At 35.6% G+C, this 20777-nt stretch overlaps 1 protein-coding gene across 1 annotated transcript in view; it reads right to left on the bottom strand.

Annotated features, from left to right (window-relative positions):
- LOC149567606 (polyprenal reductase 2-like) overlaps nucleotides 1–18341 on the bottom strand; it is a 46248-nt gene extending 27907 nt beyond the window's left edge. Inside the window, exons 1-2 of the mRNA XM_089820846.1 lie at nucleotides 17903–18341; nucleotides 17424–17776 (exon numbers count right to left, since the gene is read on the bottom strand). Of these exons, the coding sequence (XP_089676972.1) occupies nucleotides 17424–17776; nucleotides 17903–18097 (548 nt within the window). The 5' untranslated portion in view covers nucleotides 18098–18341. The remainder of the gene's footprint in view (nucleotides 1–17423; nucleotides 17777–17902) is intronic.
- Between the last annotated feature and the right edge of the window lie 2436 nt (nucleotides 18342–20777).

Raw genomic sequence — 20777 nt, 5'->3', positions numbered from 1 at the left:
CGAGATTCTTGGGTGATATACTAATACAAACCCACACCCTCATGCACGATGGACATCATTATAATTGCTTTTCAATCACTTGTAAATGTGTGGCATGTATATTGCATGCAAAGTTGTTTTTTAATATAAGGCATAAGCTCTAATTCTTTTCTTTTATTTTTGATCTTGTGTGATGACTACATAGGGGCAGATCACAGTCCCCATAACATGTTCTTTACTATATTATGCATAAAGTAATCTTGTGAGAATTTGAATCCTATAATATGATACTCTGACTTACTCACCGATATTTATTGTATACTAGTTGTAGTAAGAATCAAAAAGGTATTCAAGGAAACCATATGTTAAAGATCTCATTATTAATAGCAGTCTCCTGTGATGCACCCAAGACAAGTGAAGCCATGTGAATGGGTGAAGAGGAGAGGAATAATAGCAATCTCCTGTGATGCACCCAAGACTAGTGAAGCCATGTGAATGGGTGAAGAGGAGAGGAATCCTGCAAGGAAGCACAAACTATGATCAGATTCTCAATTGCATGAACATCTTAAAAAGAAATTACTAAAACATCCAAGTCAGCTCATGATTGTCCAAGTATACTCAGTTGTTAAGTTGAGTGGTGGAATTAAGTACCAAGATGCTCAGTGGCTGGTCAAGGTGCTCCATGTCTATTCCAGGTAGGAAGGGCCTTTCTCGAATGAGATTTTGTGGGGATATTTTAAGGGTATGCGGTTGGGAGGTTAAGACCCTAACAATATTTCCCCTCTCCATCAGATGCCAAGACATGCACAAGGCAAAGATAAGTTATGTATTCAACATCTGTTGGTAACAGGTATTTTACTTTTACGATATTTACAAGTTGAAGATATGTTAGATTGATTGATATCGTTGAATTACTTATTTCCTGCAATGAAATCAGTTTTCTCGGCAATGTAAATGGTAACTAATTAGATCACTTAATCTTCCAATTCGACATGAATTATATATGTATGCTAGAGATAGGCTTACTTGATGATTGTTAGAATTGTCCTTCATTTATGTGAATAATGAATACGAACGTATCTTTTAACTGTGTTGTTGCCATAGTTAACAAAAGGATACAGTGGTATTGGTCATTATGATACAGTGATATTTGATGCCCTAGATGGTATCTGTCATTGTGGTGCAATGGTATTTGATGCCCTAAATGGTAATTGACTTTTCGATAGTGGTATAGCTATTTGTGCCCTAAGTGGTATATGTGGATTAACCTGGGTTTTGCAGATGTTGCCTTAGGCAAATTTCGGTTTTAGAATTTAGGGTATGTAAAACTCAAATTCTATATTTACATTTATTGACAATACTATCAATTATTAGTTATAAAAATTTTCATTTAACTGATTGTAACTGTTAATCTCATTCACATGAACATAACTGATGTAACTGTCTTCTTATGAAAATGACATAATAATTGTATTTCTTTGATATGCTAGTTGTTAGTTAAGCCCTAGAAAAAGTGGATGTTACATGTAGGCAGCCTTGCAAAAATCCTCTACCTCCATACCACCAATTAATAGACCAATACCATGATCATGAGAAGGCTGTGAATTAGTGGTAGTTGGCTTCTCTTCTTTTTCAAGACCACCACTATGTTGATTATTCTCTTCTTCATACAAATTTCTGCACTCATCTTTTGCAAGGAGATCCTGGACCAATTCATAACACTTCTTTGCCATATCATTCTTGTTTTGAAACTTTGGATGAAAATTTATGTAATCAATGAAGGGTAATTCTTTATGAATTTGTGGAGAGAATTTGTTGCACTCATCATATATGCTCATTATTTTAGTCTTCATATCAGATTGGAAATTTTGAGCCAACTATTGTTTTGATTAAGTAAAAACAGATTTTGAAAGGACCTGAAACCTTTTACAAAGTAACTAGCAGATAAGCAAAGAAAGCCCCCGAGAAAATGTACCTCAGCACCATACAACTAGCCACGCTAGAACAAAATATCATAAAACATCGAACAGGAAGGACAGAGGGCCAACTATTGTTGTATCTTAATAAGATCTTGATTTTTTCCCAACCATTAAACTTCCCCATGACTAGATACAACTAGTCTCTCCTCAATACAATAGAGCTCACTACCAAGTTAAAAGAAAACCCCTCACTGTATTCAAAACTCAAACCAGATGATACATAATAGGTGCACAAAAAGATTCGCAAACATTTTCTATTATGCAGTTGTTATTGTCTATATTTGAGCACAAACTGTAAATTTCAATGCACAGATTTGTAGTAGCAGTCAGAAAATACATGACAGTGTATAGATTCTTGCATCTGGAAAAGGAAGATCACCATTATGGCTCAGTCGAAAAGTGACCATATTTTGAAAGTTATCCACAAATAGCACACATGTCCAACTCCAATACTCTGCAGCCATTATTTGTTTCTTCTTCTTGCTTTATTTCAAACGCTCGTGGTGAAGCGTTAATTCCAGCCCACCAGAAATGACTGGTAATTTCTTAGATATATTGTGCAAAAAGAGAATATTACAACAAAGATCAAAATACACACCCTCAATATCTTTTACTTGAGTTGTGTATACACCTTTACTTTGCCTAGTGATAAAGTTTTTATTTGCACAGGTTTGGATTGTCTTTCAACCAAAGTAACAAGAATCGGAATCGGATCGAAATCGGCAAGGCCGAATCAAATCGTGAATCGGCCATGAATCGGAATCGAATCGGCCATGAATCGGAAAATTTAAAAAACCCTTGAAATTTAGTGAGTAACTTATTTCATAAACCCTTTATCGCTGATTCGATTCACCGATTCACAAAAAATCGTTTGGCTTGAATCGAATCGCCGAATCGCGTGAATCGCATGAATCGCCGTGATTCTTGGAACTATGCTTTCAACATATGACGAGGTAACTATTTAGGATATAATACATGTCTACTCATTGAACTTGCCAACCAAAATATGTTGCTTTCTTAACTCCAACGTTCAGAGCCTGGGAATAAATTAATTGACATCACTCTAAATAAGAAGCCTGCACTATAATGCAGATTGACTGGCAACAGCTTGCATCTAAATTGTTGTTATGCTTACAGCTCATGGAAGAATAAATTAACAACAAACTGCAGTCACCGACAGATGAAATGATAGCATGGCCTTAATTCGCTTAAATATTTCAGGTAACGCTTCTGCCCAAGTTTGGTAATCTTGTTGGACAATAAACAGGGCCCAATATATTCTTCAAACTTCTGCCACTCTCGCTATTCCAACCCCCTGTAAGCACCTATCTTGAGCATCATTTGCTATGCTAATGATCTAGTGTAACAGTTCTGACGAGGCTCTAAGTTTTCAAATGTTGGACCATACCTTTCTACAAATTTCCATCGATTTTGAATTTTCTAGGCTTGTCTAACTTGTTAAACGAATCCTGTAGCTTTTATCAACAATTATTAATCGTATAAAATTAGTCTTTTAAAAATGTTGCTTCTCGATAGCTTCCAAAAATAGAGATTTTCTATGATATCTCTTTCTAGATGCAACCAGCCCACAACTCAGCCAGTGTTGTTATACCTGAAATTATTCCTTCAGTTATGATGATCAGTCTCAAGTTCAAAAGAAATTATTAACCAATATGCACATTAAGTTATTTCACTGTAATACCAATATGCTACAAATTTTTCCACATAAATTTTTTCCACCACTCAACAATCATTCATTCTCGTGGCATATCATGGAGCGGCTCTGCAGAAAATTGAATAGCCAGATTCTTCACGGCAACTCCAAGTATAACCGCTCACATGTACTCCCCAGAATGGCCTAGTATGTCCAGCATTCAGAAGTCGTGAAATTTCTCTTGATAGGAAAAACGAGCCAAACCTACTTGCAAAGATGTTTGTGTGCTTCCAAAATTTGCTCGCTAAAATTTCTCTTGACTCTACCGCAAAACTATAGTTTCTGAAGCGACAACAATGTAACTTTGTTCAACAAAGAAAATACACTACCAGTTCAATAAAATTATATCTATTTTGTAGCCTGTTTATAGTTTGACAATCTCCTTGACTTTTAATCACTGCATCACTTTCAGAAGCCTTTAATGGTTTACAGAATTTTATCAGACTTCCAACGTTATTTCGCCTCAAAAGATATCTATCAAGGCAAATAAATTATAGTTCATACCCTCAAAGCCACCGCTTCACAAACTCTTAATTGGCAAATATTTCATAGATTCAAGTCGTGCCGATTAAATTTAGGACCCACAAAACAAAGTTTTAGACTTATGAAAATAATTGTTTGCATGCATAAAATAAGTCGTCTACAATAAGTATTTTCCAATTTACTGAATTATTCAGGAATGAATAAAAGACCTGAAATTTTCTTCAAAACATGCACAAAAATATTACTTCCACGCTATGGCCTTCATGATGAATAAATATGGCAATCAAAGCCATGACCATGAATATATCATTTCAAGGATTACTCCATGCCAATAATATTTCCAACACTTAATCAATTTCCAAACCAAAATATTTTATATGCTCTCTATCTAAATGAAATGTATTTGTTGTCAACCCAGATAACTTCTCCAAAACTGTAACCTCACAGGCTAGCAGGATGTAGGGCTCTGATACCACTATAATATCCCTAAAGGATATTATACCAATTTTTCTCTCAAACAGATTTCAGCACATAAAAGATAACTCATGCAAACCAAACTAGTATGTAAACCAGCAAATGGACCGATAATGATCATTAAAATATTCAGTTTTAACCATAGTTGGAAAACTCGCCGAATACTCAACGAGTTTCAAACACTCGCCGAGTTTTTTAGCTCGGCAAGTTTTCCCTAGAAAAACTCGCTGATTCCAAGTACTTAGCTGGGGCGGAAAAATCGCCAATTAATCGGCGAGTAATTGTTAAGAACTTGCAGTGACAGTAAACCGTGTGTTGCGACGGCAATATAGGGCAAAAAGTCCCTTTTTTTGCAATGCCAGTTGCATTTGTGCACTCTAGAGGCTTGAGGTGTGGAGAAAAGAAGGTTTGGAGGAATTCTTAGGTGATTGCAAGTGATTCAAGGCGGATTTGAGTGGGATTTGTAGAGGATTCTAACCAGTTTTAGAAGACAAATCCCTTTCCAGGTATGTTCTTTTTATCATAATTGAAAACTTTTAATAGTTTTTAAAAATGTTCTATTGTTTTTGTTGTTGCTTGTAAATGAATTCAAATCATTTAAAAACATTTTAACTCTATGTCTGAATCATTTGAAAGCCATTCAGCTCTATGTTTAACAAATTTTTTTGAAGAATATGTAAGATTCTCTAAAAACAAACCTTAGTTGTTCGTTTATTTTGTTTAGAAACTAGTTCATACTCATAGATCTAAGTTTCTAACTTCTAAGTTCCAAGTCCTAACTTTGTTTATTCATTTTTCTATAAATTTATGTGTAGGGTAGCGGTTAAGCATTAAAAAAGCATGACAAATCTGCAAGAAGAGTGACCACAAAAACCATGCCCATCTAGATATATAGGCACTCGGCCTAGAAATGCAAGAGATAAGGCATGGCGGTATGTCTATGAAACTCCAAACGATGTTGGGAAGGTTATATGCATTCCATGTGAAAAACTTATCTCTGGAAGCATAAACCACTTCAAATACCACCTTGCAGGCATAAAGAAACATGATTCAAATCCTTGTCTCAAGGTAACTGAAGAAGAAAAAAATTCATCAATGCCCTACTTGCAGCTGCTGAAGAGAAATAATTGAATAGGGAGAGGGCGAAATTAGCTATGAGGGTAGCCATAGCTAAATCTCAAGTAGCTCCTTTTGATATGCAAGAAGAAGAAGAAGCACTTGAGAACATACCGAGATCTCTTCATGGCCCATGGATCCACAAACAAAATGCCTCTTTTGCCGGTTCCACTTCTTCTACATTTCCTAGTTCTTCATCACCATCCACATTAGGGATAGGGAGTTATTTTGTGTGCAAGAACACAGTTGGATCACAGCCATCATTAAAGGACATTGGATGGTACAAGGAGGTGCATGAGCAAACTGATATTGTAACAGCTGATTTTTGGTTTTTCAACAATATCTCAATGTATGTGGTTGATAGTCCCTATTGGTTATTTGGTGAATCCAATTTCAATATCGAGCAAAGGGTACAAGCCGCCTTCTCACAAGGATTTGAGTGTAAGGTTAGCATTTTACTATTTAGTAATTGCAAATAATTGTGATTCACTTCAGTTGATTGTTATATTTTAAATCTTAATTGTTATTTCCTATTTTTTACTAACACTTTATTACACCTAAATTTTGTAGGTTGCTTGACCATGCAGTTGATAGGGCAAGAGTGTTGATAGAAGAACAAAAGAAAGAGTGGAAGAAATATGGCTGCACCATTTTATCTGATGGGTGGATAGATAGAAGAAGTAGAACCATTATTAATTTCTTGGTTGCATGCAATGATGATGTGGTGCTTTGGAAATCCATTAACACCTCCAACAAAGTGAAAAATGCAAACACATTGGTTTTAATGTTGGAGAATGTTGTCATGGAGGTGGGAGTGGAAAATGTGATGCAAATCATCACAGATAATGCAGCAACATATGTGGCAGCAAATAAATTTATTTTTTATATTCAATATGAATCATGAATGTAATGCTATGGTAATATCAATTTAGATTTGATGTAAATATGAAAAGTTTGTAACTAATTATTGATTTTTTTACTAATCTTTTAGGTAGAATCCTCCAAGAGAGGCATCCCATGCTTTTTTGGTCACCATGTGCAGCACATGTCCTTTACCTTCTTTTGGAGGGCATAGGAAAACTTGATTGGGTGAGTCCAATTGTGGGAGATGCTAGGCGATTTAGGCAAAGATTTGGTGAGACCCGCTATGACGAGGTTTGCAACGGTGTTCTTGATGTTGCAAAGTATTCTCGACCACATAATGGCTCTAAAACAAATGTTTGTGTGTGCTGATTGGGTTGCCTCACCTTGCTCAAAGAAGCCCGAAGGAGAGGCTGTAGCATAGCTAGTCTTTGATGATAGTTTTTTGGCAAAGGCTAAGGAGATTGTGGAGATAACTTAAAGAATCAAAATATTATATTTTTAGTTGATTCAAGTTTCATGATTAATTCATAGCTTACTATGTTATTAACTAATTTGTATTTTTCAAATTTCAAATGTAGATGTCTATGCCCTTGTTTAGAGTCTTGCACATATGTGATGGGCAACAATCCCCAATGGAAGGTCTTTATGAGGCCATGGATAAGGCCAAAGAGGCTGTTAGAAATTACTATCATGCGAACAGATTTAGATTAAACCCCATTCGGGAAATAATTGATCAGAGGTGGAACAATATGCTCCACCAACCCATTCATGCAGCAGGCTACTTCCTCAACCCCAAATTCAGGTATTATGACTGTCCTTGAAGTTGAGATTTTACTAAAACTTTATTTTACTTTACTTTTTAAGGTTGTGTAGTAAGACTTGATATCATTTTCTATTTGTTTTAGGGCTGATGATTCCTACTCAGATCCTAACGGAGAGGTCATGGAAGGTCTCACTAAATGCATTGAGAGAATTATATTTATTGAAGCGAAGAGAGACCTTGTTGTGACTGAACAACCAGTCTATGTGGAATCAAGGGGTAATTTGTTCTCTTCTATGCTAGCAAAGAGAGCAAGAGCTACTCAAGCACTAGGTAAACTATCAAACTTTAAAACTTTTGCAAATTGATTAGTTGTGTTTCCTGATTATCTTTTTTCATTGCTTTATAACTTTTTATATTTTGTTTTGCAGATGGTTGGTGGGCAAGTTGGGGTGGCAATACCCCCAATTTAAAGAATTTTGCTCTCAAAGTCCTATGCCAACCTTGTAGCGCATCCCATTGTGAGCACAACCGGAGCTTATTTGAGTCCATCCACACAAAGAAAAGAAATACAATGACTCAAAAACGACTTAATGACCTTGTTTATATGCATTGTAATCTTAAGTTGCACATAAAAAGGGCACCGAATTCAGCACTACCTGGTTCACTTGATCTAGAAGAGATAGATCATTATTTTGATTGGACGGCACAGGAGCCAGGTCTATTGTTTTCACTGGATGAGATCGCTGATTTGGAGAGGCAGGCCATGGAGGGGGGTGTTGGAACAGATTTTCATTTCACAATGTATGACATTGAGGACGAGAGTGATGATGATTCAAGCTCAAAGGACGAGGCATTACCAATGCCACATGTAGGAGGAGATACATCCTCTTCCAAACATCGAGCCAGTCAGTAGGGATGTCGAGCGAGGAGGCATAGGCTCAGCCACAAACTTCACAGTCACGCAACTCACACCCAATCACAGTGCAGGGCACTTCTTCAAGGACTAGACCCCCTCGCTTTCCTACTAGTGCAGCTACAAAGAGGAAGATGTGATTGTATCAATGTATTTAGTATTTACTTCTAGTTTGACAGATTGAAACTATTTACTATTTTGCTTCCCGCCATGAGCATTCTGCATGATAATGTGATTTTGTACCCACTATGCATTTATGTATATCTAAACTCTACTTGTTTCTTTTGTGTTCTCTTTAATTAACTTGTTAGATGCATCTTCTCATTTAATTTTGCAAAAAAAAGTGTATTTTTAATTAAATTTCAGTGGTTTTTTTAGGTTCCCGAGTTTTTTGTTTTTAAAATGCCAAGTTTTTCCCAATTAAACTTTTGGGGGGCTTGGAGAGGTTTGGGCTTTGGCGAGTTTTCCAACTATGGTTTTAACAAATCAAATTTGCTATTCTATTATAAATCAGCAATACAATAACATGCATAGAGTCCAATCTTACAAACAGCAATAACAGTCAAATTGGAAACATATAAAAGAACCTATAAACCCAATATGAACTCTATATTGAATCCACTACAATGATGAATTGGGGCTACGTCCAATCCACCAATGATGGCTGAAGGTTTGCGTCCTCAAGTCTGAAATGAAAGATGTAAACTCTCCCAATGTTTCTCCAAGAGAAACTAAAATTTTCTAAACAAACAATAATCCAAGCATGCCCAAAATGAATGAGACTTCCTCTTTAAAAGCTCAACCACGACTTTAGATTCTCATTTTGTCTTTTGTCTTATTGCCCATTTGTCACCTTTTCCCAGTATTAATTAAAAGAGACTTCTTTAATAGTTTTAGTTTAACTCCAAAGTCACTTTATTTATCGTATAAGTTGGCTGGTAATTTTCTTATGTTCCCAAAAAGGGACATTACAAATTAACATAAGTGATTATTTCATCATTGCCATCAATTGATTTTAAAGATGCATTTATTTTATCTATTTAGAGCTTGGAAAGGTATTATAAATCCCTGTCACTGCCATGCCAGGCGATTCAGTTGTGGAAATTAACTTATGCTTTGCTTCAATATCTCTGATTTTGACTGTTTTAATTAGCTTCTCCGTGAAATAGATAACTCAAATTCTCAATAATATTATATTATAGGAAACTCAAACTGATACTTTCTTGTTCACTCAATTAGAACCCATATGGCCTGTGGGTTTTACCTGACTGAAAATTGTAGTGTCCTGACTGATTGTCATTATCCGATAAAGACCCTCATCAAGAGGTTGATGCTTATTGAGACAGCAAAAACCTGTTGATTTCTATGGATCAAGTTAGTTGAAATAAAAGTTTGGTTTGTTCTGAGTTGTCCTATCCTGAATATTATTAACGTGTACCATTGTTGAAAATAAGCCACAGATGGAACAACAAGGAACCACAGCCACAGAGGGACCAGTAGCTCAGTTATATTGAAGCCAAAAGGTTTAAGTTTATATTGGGCATTAAAGTTACTGTATTAGATTTTCATATTTTGGGTTTCTCGCATGGCTGAAACAGAGGTCAAAAGTCAGCACCGGCACCCATCTTTGATGGAAAAAAGTTATGTATAGCCAACGAAAATGAAGACCATTTTAATAGCTAATGATTTGTTGAGCTAGTTGTGAATGGCTTCACAAGAGTGCTAGGCCCAGCTACATATGCAGCCCTGACAAATGCCCAAAAGATCCAACTAAAAAAGATCAGGTGAAAGGATGCAAAAGGCTTGTGCATTGTTGAAATTTGAAGCAGCAATGGTAAAGGCCATTTTCCCCAGAATAGCATCAACTAATTACTCCAAGGTGTGGGAAACTTTCAAAACGCTTGGAAAGAGACTGACAAGCAAAATAAAGTTAGTCAAATTACAGTTGCTTAAAAGAGAGTTTGAAACTCTTCAAATGAAAGATAATAGTTCAATTCAGACTTCTATATAGGATTTCCCTCTTTGATATGGAAGTTAAGGATTAATGAGAGAGCTATGAAAGAGAAAATAATTGTTGAGAAGATCCTTAGATAAAGATAAAAAAATTAATGTCCAACAAGTGACCACAAATGGGTCAAAGGGAATGGGGGAACAATCAAAGAAGAGCCAACAGCAGGACTACCAAACAGTGACCTCAAACCAACAACAAGAAGAGAGAAAGTGGAAGAACAAGCAAAAACCCTGACAGTTTGGGGGGGTGGAAAGGGCAAGATGATAACCTTACCATTCCAAACACAGCTAAGAAGCCAATGAGACCAAGAAAGGTCTCTGAACATAGGGGTAGTCCGTAGATGTGGCAATCATAGTTGGAAAACTCTCACTTGGCAACAACTCGCCAAGCCCCAAAAAAAAAAAAGGAAAAACTCTGCCAGTTTTTCAAAAAAAAATCTGCCACCAAAAAAACAGCTTAAATTTAATTGAAAATAATTTTTTTTTTGCAAAATTCAATGACAAGATGCATGTAATGAGTTAATTAAAGAGAACACAAATGAAACAAGCAGATTTTAGATATATATAAATGCATAGTGGGTACAAAATCGCATTCTTGTGTGGAATGTTGATGGCAGGAAGCAAAATAGTTAATAGTTTATGTCAAATTAGAAGTAAATACATCATTACAATCACATCTTCCTTTTCCCAACTCTACTAGCATACCGTAATTATCTCTATTTTATATAATATATATAAGTTTTTAGCCTTTTAGTTTTAACAAAAAATCAAAAAAAAAATATTTTTAAAAAAATTAGTTTTACTGAAAAACTCGACAAGTTTTCGCAGAAAACTTGGCGATTTCTTCCTTTGCCGAGCCAGAAAAACTCGCCGAGGTGAGTTTTTAAAACTTGCCAAGTTTTCCAACTATGTTGATAATGGTAGTGGGGCGATGCTGACTTTTTGCTGCCTCTGGAGGTGTCTCGAACCCGAAGAGGGAGTAAATCTAAGCCACTATCTCTATAAATAGGATCTCCGTGGTCTCATAGATCTAGGCCGAAAAGGTGAGTCCTAGTATCTTTTGGTGTCGTGAACCATCTCTAAGAAGAAAGAGGTAATGAGCTGATCTGATAAAGAGCACAGGGGGCCCTAGAAACAGTGGTCCCACAAGTGAATGGCCTCCTGAAGATAAAGAGCCCCACATTGCCGATCCATGTACTTGAAGAAGGATGAAATGGAGCGAGACTCTCTGAATAGACAATAGAACTTGCCTCTAATCTCGCAATAGATAGGACAACAAAAGATAAAGTGCTCCACCAACTCCATCTCACTAAGAGTGCAAAGCTAACAAATCTTGTCCCTTCTCTCCAAAAAATGGTCAATCTAGACATGAAGATGATGGGAACCAACTCTAAAAGACCCAAGAGGAATCCTTAGGGAGTGCTACCAATGACGAGAAGTATATGAAGGGAAAGCAATGATATCATCCTAAATCTCAAAGAAGTGTTCAACATAAAAAGCCATCTTCGGTTGAAGCCCCCATGAGGGTTAACCCAGGTGGTGTAAATGCACTATCTATAGAGATCATCTCTGAGACATCTGTCTAGATCCTGCCTGGTGGGGAGAAGGTGGGGAGGGGAATCCAAAGAAGACTACCATAGATTTTGACTCAACAATCATTGTAATAGGAGAGGCTAAGGACCTCTCAAAGATATTTACAGCTTAGAACTGATGACAAGGGGCAATGCCATTAAGATCTTGAAGTCTCCCAGAGAAACTACATCACTCATATCCATGTGCAAATCCATTCAATAAGGAAAGTCTCTTGCTTGGTAACTTAAAGTGAGAATTATTTGGTTTGATCTTCTTTATATATTAAAGGTATTTTGCTTGACTTAGAATGAGGGTTTACTAGTGTTTTAATCACTTTGGGTTTTGTTCTAAATCGAGCATTATACTCTTGTGTCTTATGAAATTACAAAAATTGGGAAACTCAAGATAAGCTAATGAATCTGAAAAAGCTTTAAACATGGTTGAAACAAACAGTATGTAATAGAAAAAATGTTTATTTATATGCTTGGCTGAATCCATGATTTATGCATTCATAGCCTGCCTGTTCGTGGTGTTATTTTGTTCCACTTGACTACTTTTGTTCTTCATGCTATTTCTGCTGGCACAGACATAGTTCTCTCTTACTCTATCAAATCTCCTTATTTGCTTCCCTAAAGAAGCATAGGACCATTCCCAAGAAAGTAAGATGTGCAGGAGTTCAGTTAGTGGTCTGTAAAGCACTCCAATGATACTGTCTCCTCTCTCTTGTACTCACAACGTTGTTGAACCAACTGAAAACATGCAGTTCAAACTAGTATTCTTTACAGCAGCCTTGTTGTATTCAATGTACCATTATCAAAAGAATGGTTGTACTTCAGTCATTAGTCGTAATTATGTGTACACCATTATGATATGGATCATAGTTCCAAGAATCACGGCGATTCATGCGATTCACGCGATTCGGCGATTCGATTCAAGCCAAACGATTTTTTGTGAATCGGTGAATCGAATCAGCGATAAAGGGTTTATGAAATAAGTTACTTACTAAATTTCAAGGGTTTTTTAAATTTTCCGATTCATGGCCGATTCGATTCCAATTCATGGCCGATTCACGATTTGATTCGGCCTTGCCGATTCCGATCCGATTCCGATTCTTGTTACTTTGATATGGATACACAATACACCCAAGAAATTGATATATGAAATGTTCTATGTACGATATGATTTGATGCTATTTAGTTTCATTACAGCAACTATCATTACAATTTGGATTTTGTCCCTTTAAGGTGATTGCTAATATTTAATGGACTTGTTGATTTGCGGCAGTAATATAATATTGGATGTCCTAATTATTGCATGCACACCCTGTGATTATCTAGTGTTAGTTATTATATGGATATGTTGCTGTTGTTTAATTGATCCTTTGCACATGAAATACAAAATGTGAATAGTGATGAACAGATTTCAAGTTTTATTAAATGGTAATTGTTAAGTAGAATCAAAATTCTCATAATAAGCTGTGGATAGGACCTGAGGAATACTAATTAGCTTGTTCCTGTCTCTATCTGAAAGCTGTTCACATTTAACCAAAAAAAAGATATGTACATTACTACAATAGCAATCTCAAACAAAGCTGGGGCTCTCACGCTTTTGTGCCAAAAACCTTGCATGGTCCATTTCATAATCTTTTCTTTTCTTTTCTTTAGTTAATTATTTAAGAACCCATTTCTCTATGTTCTCCATCCATTCATCGCTTTGCCTTTCCAACTACTGCAGAATCTATTTTCTTCTGAATATGCATTGTTGGTGTTTCATCTGTTAAAGCTTAACAACTTGGTCATAAGATCTTGCTTGAATTAATTATTATTACTCTTAAATGTTGAATAAACTTATATTTCTGGCAAATATGGAATCGTAGATGGAAAAAATCATAATGTAATAACTAATTCATAATGCCAAGTTCCTACTTACATGAAAAGTGTAATAACTAATTCATAATGCCAAGTTCCTACTTATATGAAAAGTTTTATTGTAGATGACGATGTTTAGAGAGATCCAGCTTCACATAAATCCATTCTTAGCTGGCTAGAGATTTTTTTTCTTTTTCACATCATCTATGCTGACAAGCTTTGCAACCAAATATCTATTATTGGCAAAAATTTGCAACATTCCACAACCATGATATGATACAAATAAGTTAACACAACACAGGTGATTTTATTCATCATTTTCTTACTTCAACCAAACTTTTAAGTCTGCAACCATCAAAGTAGTCTCACATTCTTTCATTAACCAAGTACTGTCACTTAATCTTTGAATTAACAATAGTGACACAAATCTTAAATTGGCACTATAACTGTTGAGCACTTTGGTTTAATTATTTAATTAAAATTTGCCCAGGCACACAACCTACTTTCCAGCAAAGATAGCTCTATGGGGGCTAATGTCAGGGAGTCGTTACCTCCCTTGATCCCAAGGCAAGATGCAAAAAACTAAGCCCAAAGGAGGATCCCGTGAATTCCATATTTTCCCTAGAGAAAACTTCCACATGCCTTTTCTAATATAGTAAAGATGCATAACGAAAATGGCATTAGTGGTAGATGTGCCCTACCAAAAAAAATTAATCTTCTTAGCATAGGGGAGATCAAGGCTGCTTCAAATTTGTTTTCAAACCTAGCCATTACTCATTTCTACTGCTCAGCAACTGATAACTGAATAGCAAAAGAAATGCCTAGAAAATGGATGCTTTCCCTCACTTTTTTAAGCCAACTCTGATTCAAACAATGTTATGGTAAATCGATGTTGTTGTAATTGCATTAACGAAGGAGATGAAAGCTCCTTATATAGATTTACAAAGACAATGTTTCTAAAAGAAGTAATTGTGAAATAAGAAGGAAATAGAAACTACCTATTAAACTAAAGACTAACTAAGATGACCATTAAAGAAACACTATAATATTCTAATACCCTCCCTTAACGGTCATTGTGTAAATGATGTATTTTGGGCACATATTCTTCAGAACATTTTGTTGCTGCTGAGACCCTCCCTAGATCTGCAAAAAAATGTAAATGACTAAGAAGCCAAAAAATCCGCCCAAAAATAAATTGATAAGGATGTCCCCTTTTCAAAATACTTTGCAACAAAAGACAAGAGCTTGCCACTAAGATAAATCTGCCACTAACCCTCCCAGAATCAGCATAACATCTAACTAGAAATCGTCACAAAAACACCCAACCTAATGTTGGTTACAGAAGCTGCTCTTCCTTGAAGACAGAGACAAACACTGAGAACAACTAGCACGATTTTGAGATAAAATTGGCAAACCCTCAAACTTTGCAGATAAGCATGATGCCCCAAAACAAATTGCAAAAAGCCACGATTTTTTAGGAGAAAATTTGACAAAAACCTAACATGACTTTTGAGGCAAAAAATCAAGGACAACAGAATTTCAAGACAAGGATTAGAGAATACTAAGCTTCATTTTTTAGGAAAAACGGTAAAACCCAACAAATATTTTTTGAGAAAAAAATCATAAACCCACAAGATAATTTTTGAGGAAAATATTATAAACCCAACAAAAGAATCCCACGCAACTTTGTGAGTTAAAAAATTAGAAATTTAAGGGAAAAAATTATGAAAACCCATCAAAGAAACCTTTGTGCGGTAAAAAACTAGACTTCACATGGTAAACCAGCACATGCAGGAACATGCAACTCACATGCAAGTACATACAACCCTTGAAAATAAGAATCTTTTGCAGCAACTAAGAAATCATGGAATCAATACTCTCAACCAGGCTTGCGATTTCCAGCAAAAATCTTCGAAGATGAAACACAAAAATTCATAATACCTCCTACGTGGAAAATATTCTAGAGCAAAAAAGGCTTCAGTGTTTCCGAAAAAAATTTGCCAAATTTTATGAAATCCCATCGACCCGCTTTGAAACCATGTTATGATAATTGATGTTGTTGTAGTTGCATTAAACAAAGGAGATGAAAACTCCTTATATAGATTTACAAAGGCGATGTTTCTAAAAGAAACAATCATGAACTAAAGACGGAAATAGAAACTACCTAATAATCTAAAGACTAAGTAAGTTGACCATAAAGAAACATCATAATATTCTAATAGAAAATTAGGAGGCTCATCTTAGCCAGTAAAATAAATGGAGAATTTCCCTCACACTGTTTGACAGTTCCTTCAAGCACATATAAGCGAAAAAAATACCCTGCAAATGTTGTTGAGTCAGTCTGAAAGTGAAGGCTCGGTTACCTGCAAATATTAAGTAATTGGCTTCACCCTAGAAGAAAGACACCACTAAGTCTCCCTTGCAATCTAGCTCCATCTGACAAGTAACCAAGCACATCTACCGCAATCAGTGTTGTGGACCCCAGGACAAGTTACTTTTAGAATTAAGTGGCACATAACATAAACAGCAATGCCCAAAGTAGGACAACAAACAAGTTATTATTCGAACCAAGTGATAAGAATGAAAGTTTCATCAACCATATAAGTGAGTCTCTAATTGAACAGTCAGATGGCATTCTTTCTATCTCCAATTGTGTGATCTGGGCAACAGATTCAAATGCACCATTTAAGGTTCATATGTCGCAATTATAGTAGGATTGTTACATTGATCTATTTCTAACTCTAAATTTTTTATGGATCGTATTGTCAAACAAAATTCTTCCAAGCGGTGGTCCGCGTAGGTACAGGAGGCCCATTTGTTCCTACTCCATTTACAGAATGCTGAAGTTGTTCCCAAAGGAATAACTTTCTGAATGGTAAATTCTGATCTTGCATAAAAAAGACAGAATCAAGCCAAAAATAAATTCTTGAGAAGAAATTTTGGCAAAAATTCACCATTCTTTCTAGAACAATGTTTTGTCATTATTGTTTTGAGCCTCAAGGATGTTATCAAACTATTAATCTGTCTAGAAATGGAAGGGACTGAAAATGTTGGGTTATAGTGAGATGGGAATGGAAATGGTGGGTTATAGTGAGATCTTTGGCAGATGATCTACACGATGCAAAACATTGGAGCACCAATGGTCTCAATTCAAGGGTCGATTTGATCGTAAATGCATTCAAGAGTAAAGCATCAGTAGCTTCACACCCTAAGCATGATAAGGTCCGGTTATGTACTTCTTCCTAAAGGTTTGAAGCCGAGACAAAAAAAAATTAGGGAGCTCCAATTAGTACAGCCAAATACAATCTTTCATTGTGAATACCAGGGATCCACTGTTTGAGTGTGTAATGCTCATTTCTAAATGTAATAAGGTATACTAGTAGAGTTGGTCCACAGCTCGGCCTTGAAAAGGGTGGGCGCGTGGGGTATGAGTTTCGGGGCATTCTAATAAGTGTGTTTTGCCATTTAATCCCTGAACCTTGGTCACTCAAAGTCAAGACTGATTTCAACGTTTAGGTTTGCGCCCCTGATGCTTCCTATAAACAATAACTTTCAGCCCCCGTGGCCATCATCTAATAAATGGGAATAAGCTCATGGGCATGTACAACATTAGATCACAAATATTGCATTCAGAATCCAATTTGGCCGGACCTTGTAATTAAAAATACAATGAGTAAACGAGACTTACACAATTCCAGTGAGATAACCCAAAATGTGCATCCGGGCAGAATGGCTGTAATTAAACACATACACCGTCTCATACAACCGTCGCACCACTTGTGCTTCTATCAGTAGCAGAGCCAAGACGGTTTTCCATGCCTGCTTACCGTACTCTGCCAGGATGTAAGGGGGTTTTGCAGATGACAGCGAGTCAGCGCCTCCTGCTAGATAGCTTGCAACACTAGAGTACCTTAGAGAGTCTGACGAATGAGTTACAGTGGTACAGTAGGCAAAGTATGACATGCAAACCAGTAGAAATGTGGTCCATATCGCGCTCACGAAGTAGAAATGCAGGAAATAGCTCTGTGGGACACTCCATCTCTACATCACACAAACACATATGATTCAATAAAAGTGCTGGTGGATATAGGTATTAATTTTCCACCGGAAGGTGCAAGTGTGCATTGTTTTGTCTATAGAGAGAAATTTTAGGTGTAATTTACTCACAGTTTTCACGTTGTTCATGAGCTTGCCTCTGCTTGCGGCAACAAGGATGAACCTGTGGAATGCACCCGCATGGGGGTGAAGAATCGAGGCAATGACAATTGGAATGATGCCCGTAACCCAGACAATCCTTAAAAAGATTTGTAAGTGTTGGAGCAGCCACCAAGCTGCCAGTGTTATCATTTTCATTCTCCTCATATGAATCGAGCCACCATGCCTGTCTTCTCATTGTTATATTCCAGATATTTTCGCATCTCCGGCAATCCAAACTTGCAGCAAAGAATATGGTATTTTTTTGTGAATTTGCCTTTGACGAAGAGGAAACTAAATGGACCAGTTTTAAGAGTGAGAACCCATGCTCACAGTAACATTCGTTTCTTCTCGGAAAATTGTAGTCTGCGCAGGTTTTGAATTATTCGTAATCTACAATTTCAAGGGATGTAAGTTCAAGTTGTATGTATATTATTATATAGTATTGATTCATAAAATTTATTTATCTATATCTGGTAATAGTTGGTTATTAATTCTTTCTTACGGACCTTTTTTTATCCACTTCCTTTTCTTTTCTTTTTGGAAAAAGTTAAAGTTTGTATTTTTTAAAAACTTTTTTTTTGCATTTTTTAAAAACTTATTCTATATGAGTGTATATGAAAATCTACAAAAATGCTTTTGCATTGAATGCAATTGATAAACATTTGTGCACATTACTTCATTCATTAATATAATAATCAATTTCTAGTCATTTAGTATTCTATTTTTATTTAATGATTGTTTTTAGTGTTTGTATTATTGAAGATGGTAAATTAGTACATTGTTTTGTTGGAAAGCATGTAAATAGTATGAAGGACACATTTATCTTGATTCAAGAGGTATGCTTATATGCAAATAAGAATGTGTCTTCTATAAACTAAAAATATCATATTTCATAAGAAGGCTTGTCATTTGCTCATGTCATCAAAAACTTTAGTGGGTGTCCATTTAGTCATCTCTTTGGATAAACATTCCCTTTATCTCACTTCTCATTACACACAAATCATATTAATGGTCATATTCTACTACATATATGTAATAAATATTTCTACAACATTGGTCTTTAGATCTTCTATGTTTTCTTAAATTTTTTTAATATTTGTCTTCTCCTCATGCTCTCTCTAATGCTTTATTAAAATTTATATTTTTTATTGTCCCAAAAATGAACTTTTAAAATTGGAAAGTTCAATGGAACCATAGAGAGGCAAGAGAAACTCATATCACAAAGTAAGGCACAAAAAGGGTTATTTGTAGGGGAAGAGATGGTTGTAGACAAGATAAGACGACATGTTAATTTATACAATCATATGAAGTCTCATTCCTTAATTGGGTTACTAGACTTGTCGAGGAATTAAGGGTTTGATGGACTAACTAGTTTTGTTTAAAACACGGATGAGGTAAGGTGGTTTTAATATAAAAAATTAATTATGAGAGAAACTTTGTGGTTGAGGAAGATGGTGAAGAAGAAGGGGAGAGGATATCTTAATCAAGAGAGGTGGAAGAATATAATTTACATTAGATGTTGTGTTTTTTTTGTGATAAAAAACACATTCCATTGTATAGTTATACAACTATATCATGCATTAGAAAAATCCCTTAGAAACAGTAGTTCATGGAAGCAAGTTATTGATACAAAAAAGAGCATTCTCCCAATTGGTTCTTGATAAAGAGAGGAAACTCTTATCTTGGATAGAATATGGATACAAAGTTGAACTTCATACTAATTGCCTAGTAATTAAAGTATTTGTTCTCAAGATTTTCTAATATAAGGATAGTTTGGCAATTACTTGAATAATTATCTAGGTATCCATTACAAATAGCATTTACTATGAAATTCAACAGATGATTCCCTAATTTTGAGAGGATAGTCAATTTCAATATGGTTGCACATAGCACTTCACATTGCCTATTAATCGCAATGAAAATATTGACAGATTCTATATCATAATTTACCATCAAGTGCTTTGATATTTACTACCGACTTATAATTTAGGAATTCAAAATGCTCTCAATGGAATTGATAACATAAAAACTAATTGTAAGCGGGGGAAAATAGTTTTAATAGTTTGGAATGAGTTCCCACTAGGATGATCAAACAAGTCGAGAGACATTGCATACCAAATTTCATCTTGCATTCATTACATTAGAAAAGAAGAAAGTACCTAATATTCTTAACAAGATGTTATGCCCTCACAAATATTGTATGGCTCATAAAGATGCTTAAGAAAAAATTGTGTTGTAGTCTTGATCTTGGATTTGGGATAGGAAGAACATGAATACCTTCACACATGTTAGGACCCATACATTACTCCATATTTTACAGGCTTGTTGTTTAAATTAACTTGATTCCTCCTTGTATTGTACTTGATATATCTAAATTCTTGAATAATTCACCCTGTAATATATTGGTATGAGATGGATATGATTGGATCCTACAAGAGGGAGGTAGCCTTGGATTTATACCTCACTAGGGCATTTTGGGGCTCAAAATTTGAAATAGACTAACTTGGGATATAGAATCATGCTCAAAAGCATAATACCCAATCTCTAATTCAAATTTGGGCCCATTAGCATGACAAGGAAAACTTGTAATGACATAGTTACAAAATTTACGACCTACTCATCTTGAGGCACCCTTGTCGAGGAAAAAATTGCTTGAATTTTAACTGGGGGTCAATTTTGATATGATAATTCAAATAATGTGTCAAATTGAGGTAATCAAACATAAAAAGTATGGAGGCCTTAAGGACCAAAATTATAAGTGTTTATAGTTAGGGTGCTACATTTAGACCCCACTTTAGTGAAAGTATGAACTTTCTTCATACTTGTGATAAAGTGGATAAAATCA

This window comes from Cupressus sempervirens, chromosome 3, assembly GCF_028749045.1.
Source record: "Cupressus sempervirens isolate cs-2001-9-10 chromosome 3, ASM2874904v1, whole genome shotgun sequence".
In the NCBI taxonomy this organism is placed as follows: domain Eukaryota; kingdom Viridiplantae; phylum Streptophyta; class Pinopsida; order Cupressales; family Cupressaceae; genus Cupressus; species Cupressus sempervirens.
Note: the sequence above shows the minus strand (reverse complement) of the source record. Positions and strands in the feature narration are given on the sequence as shown.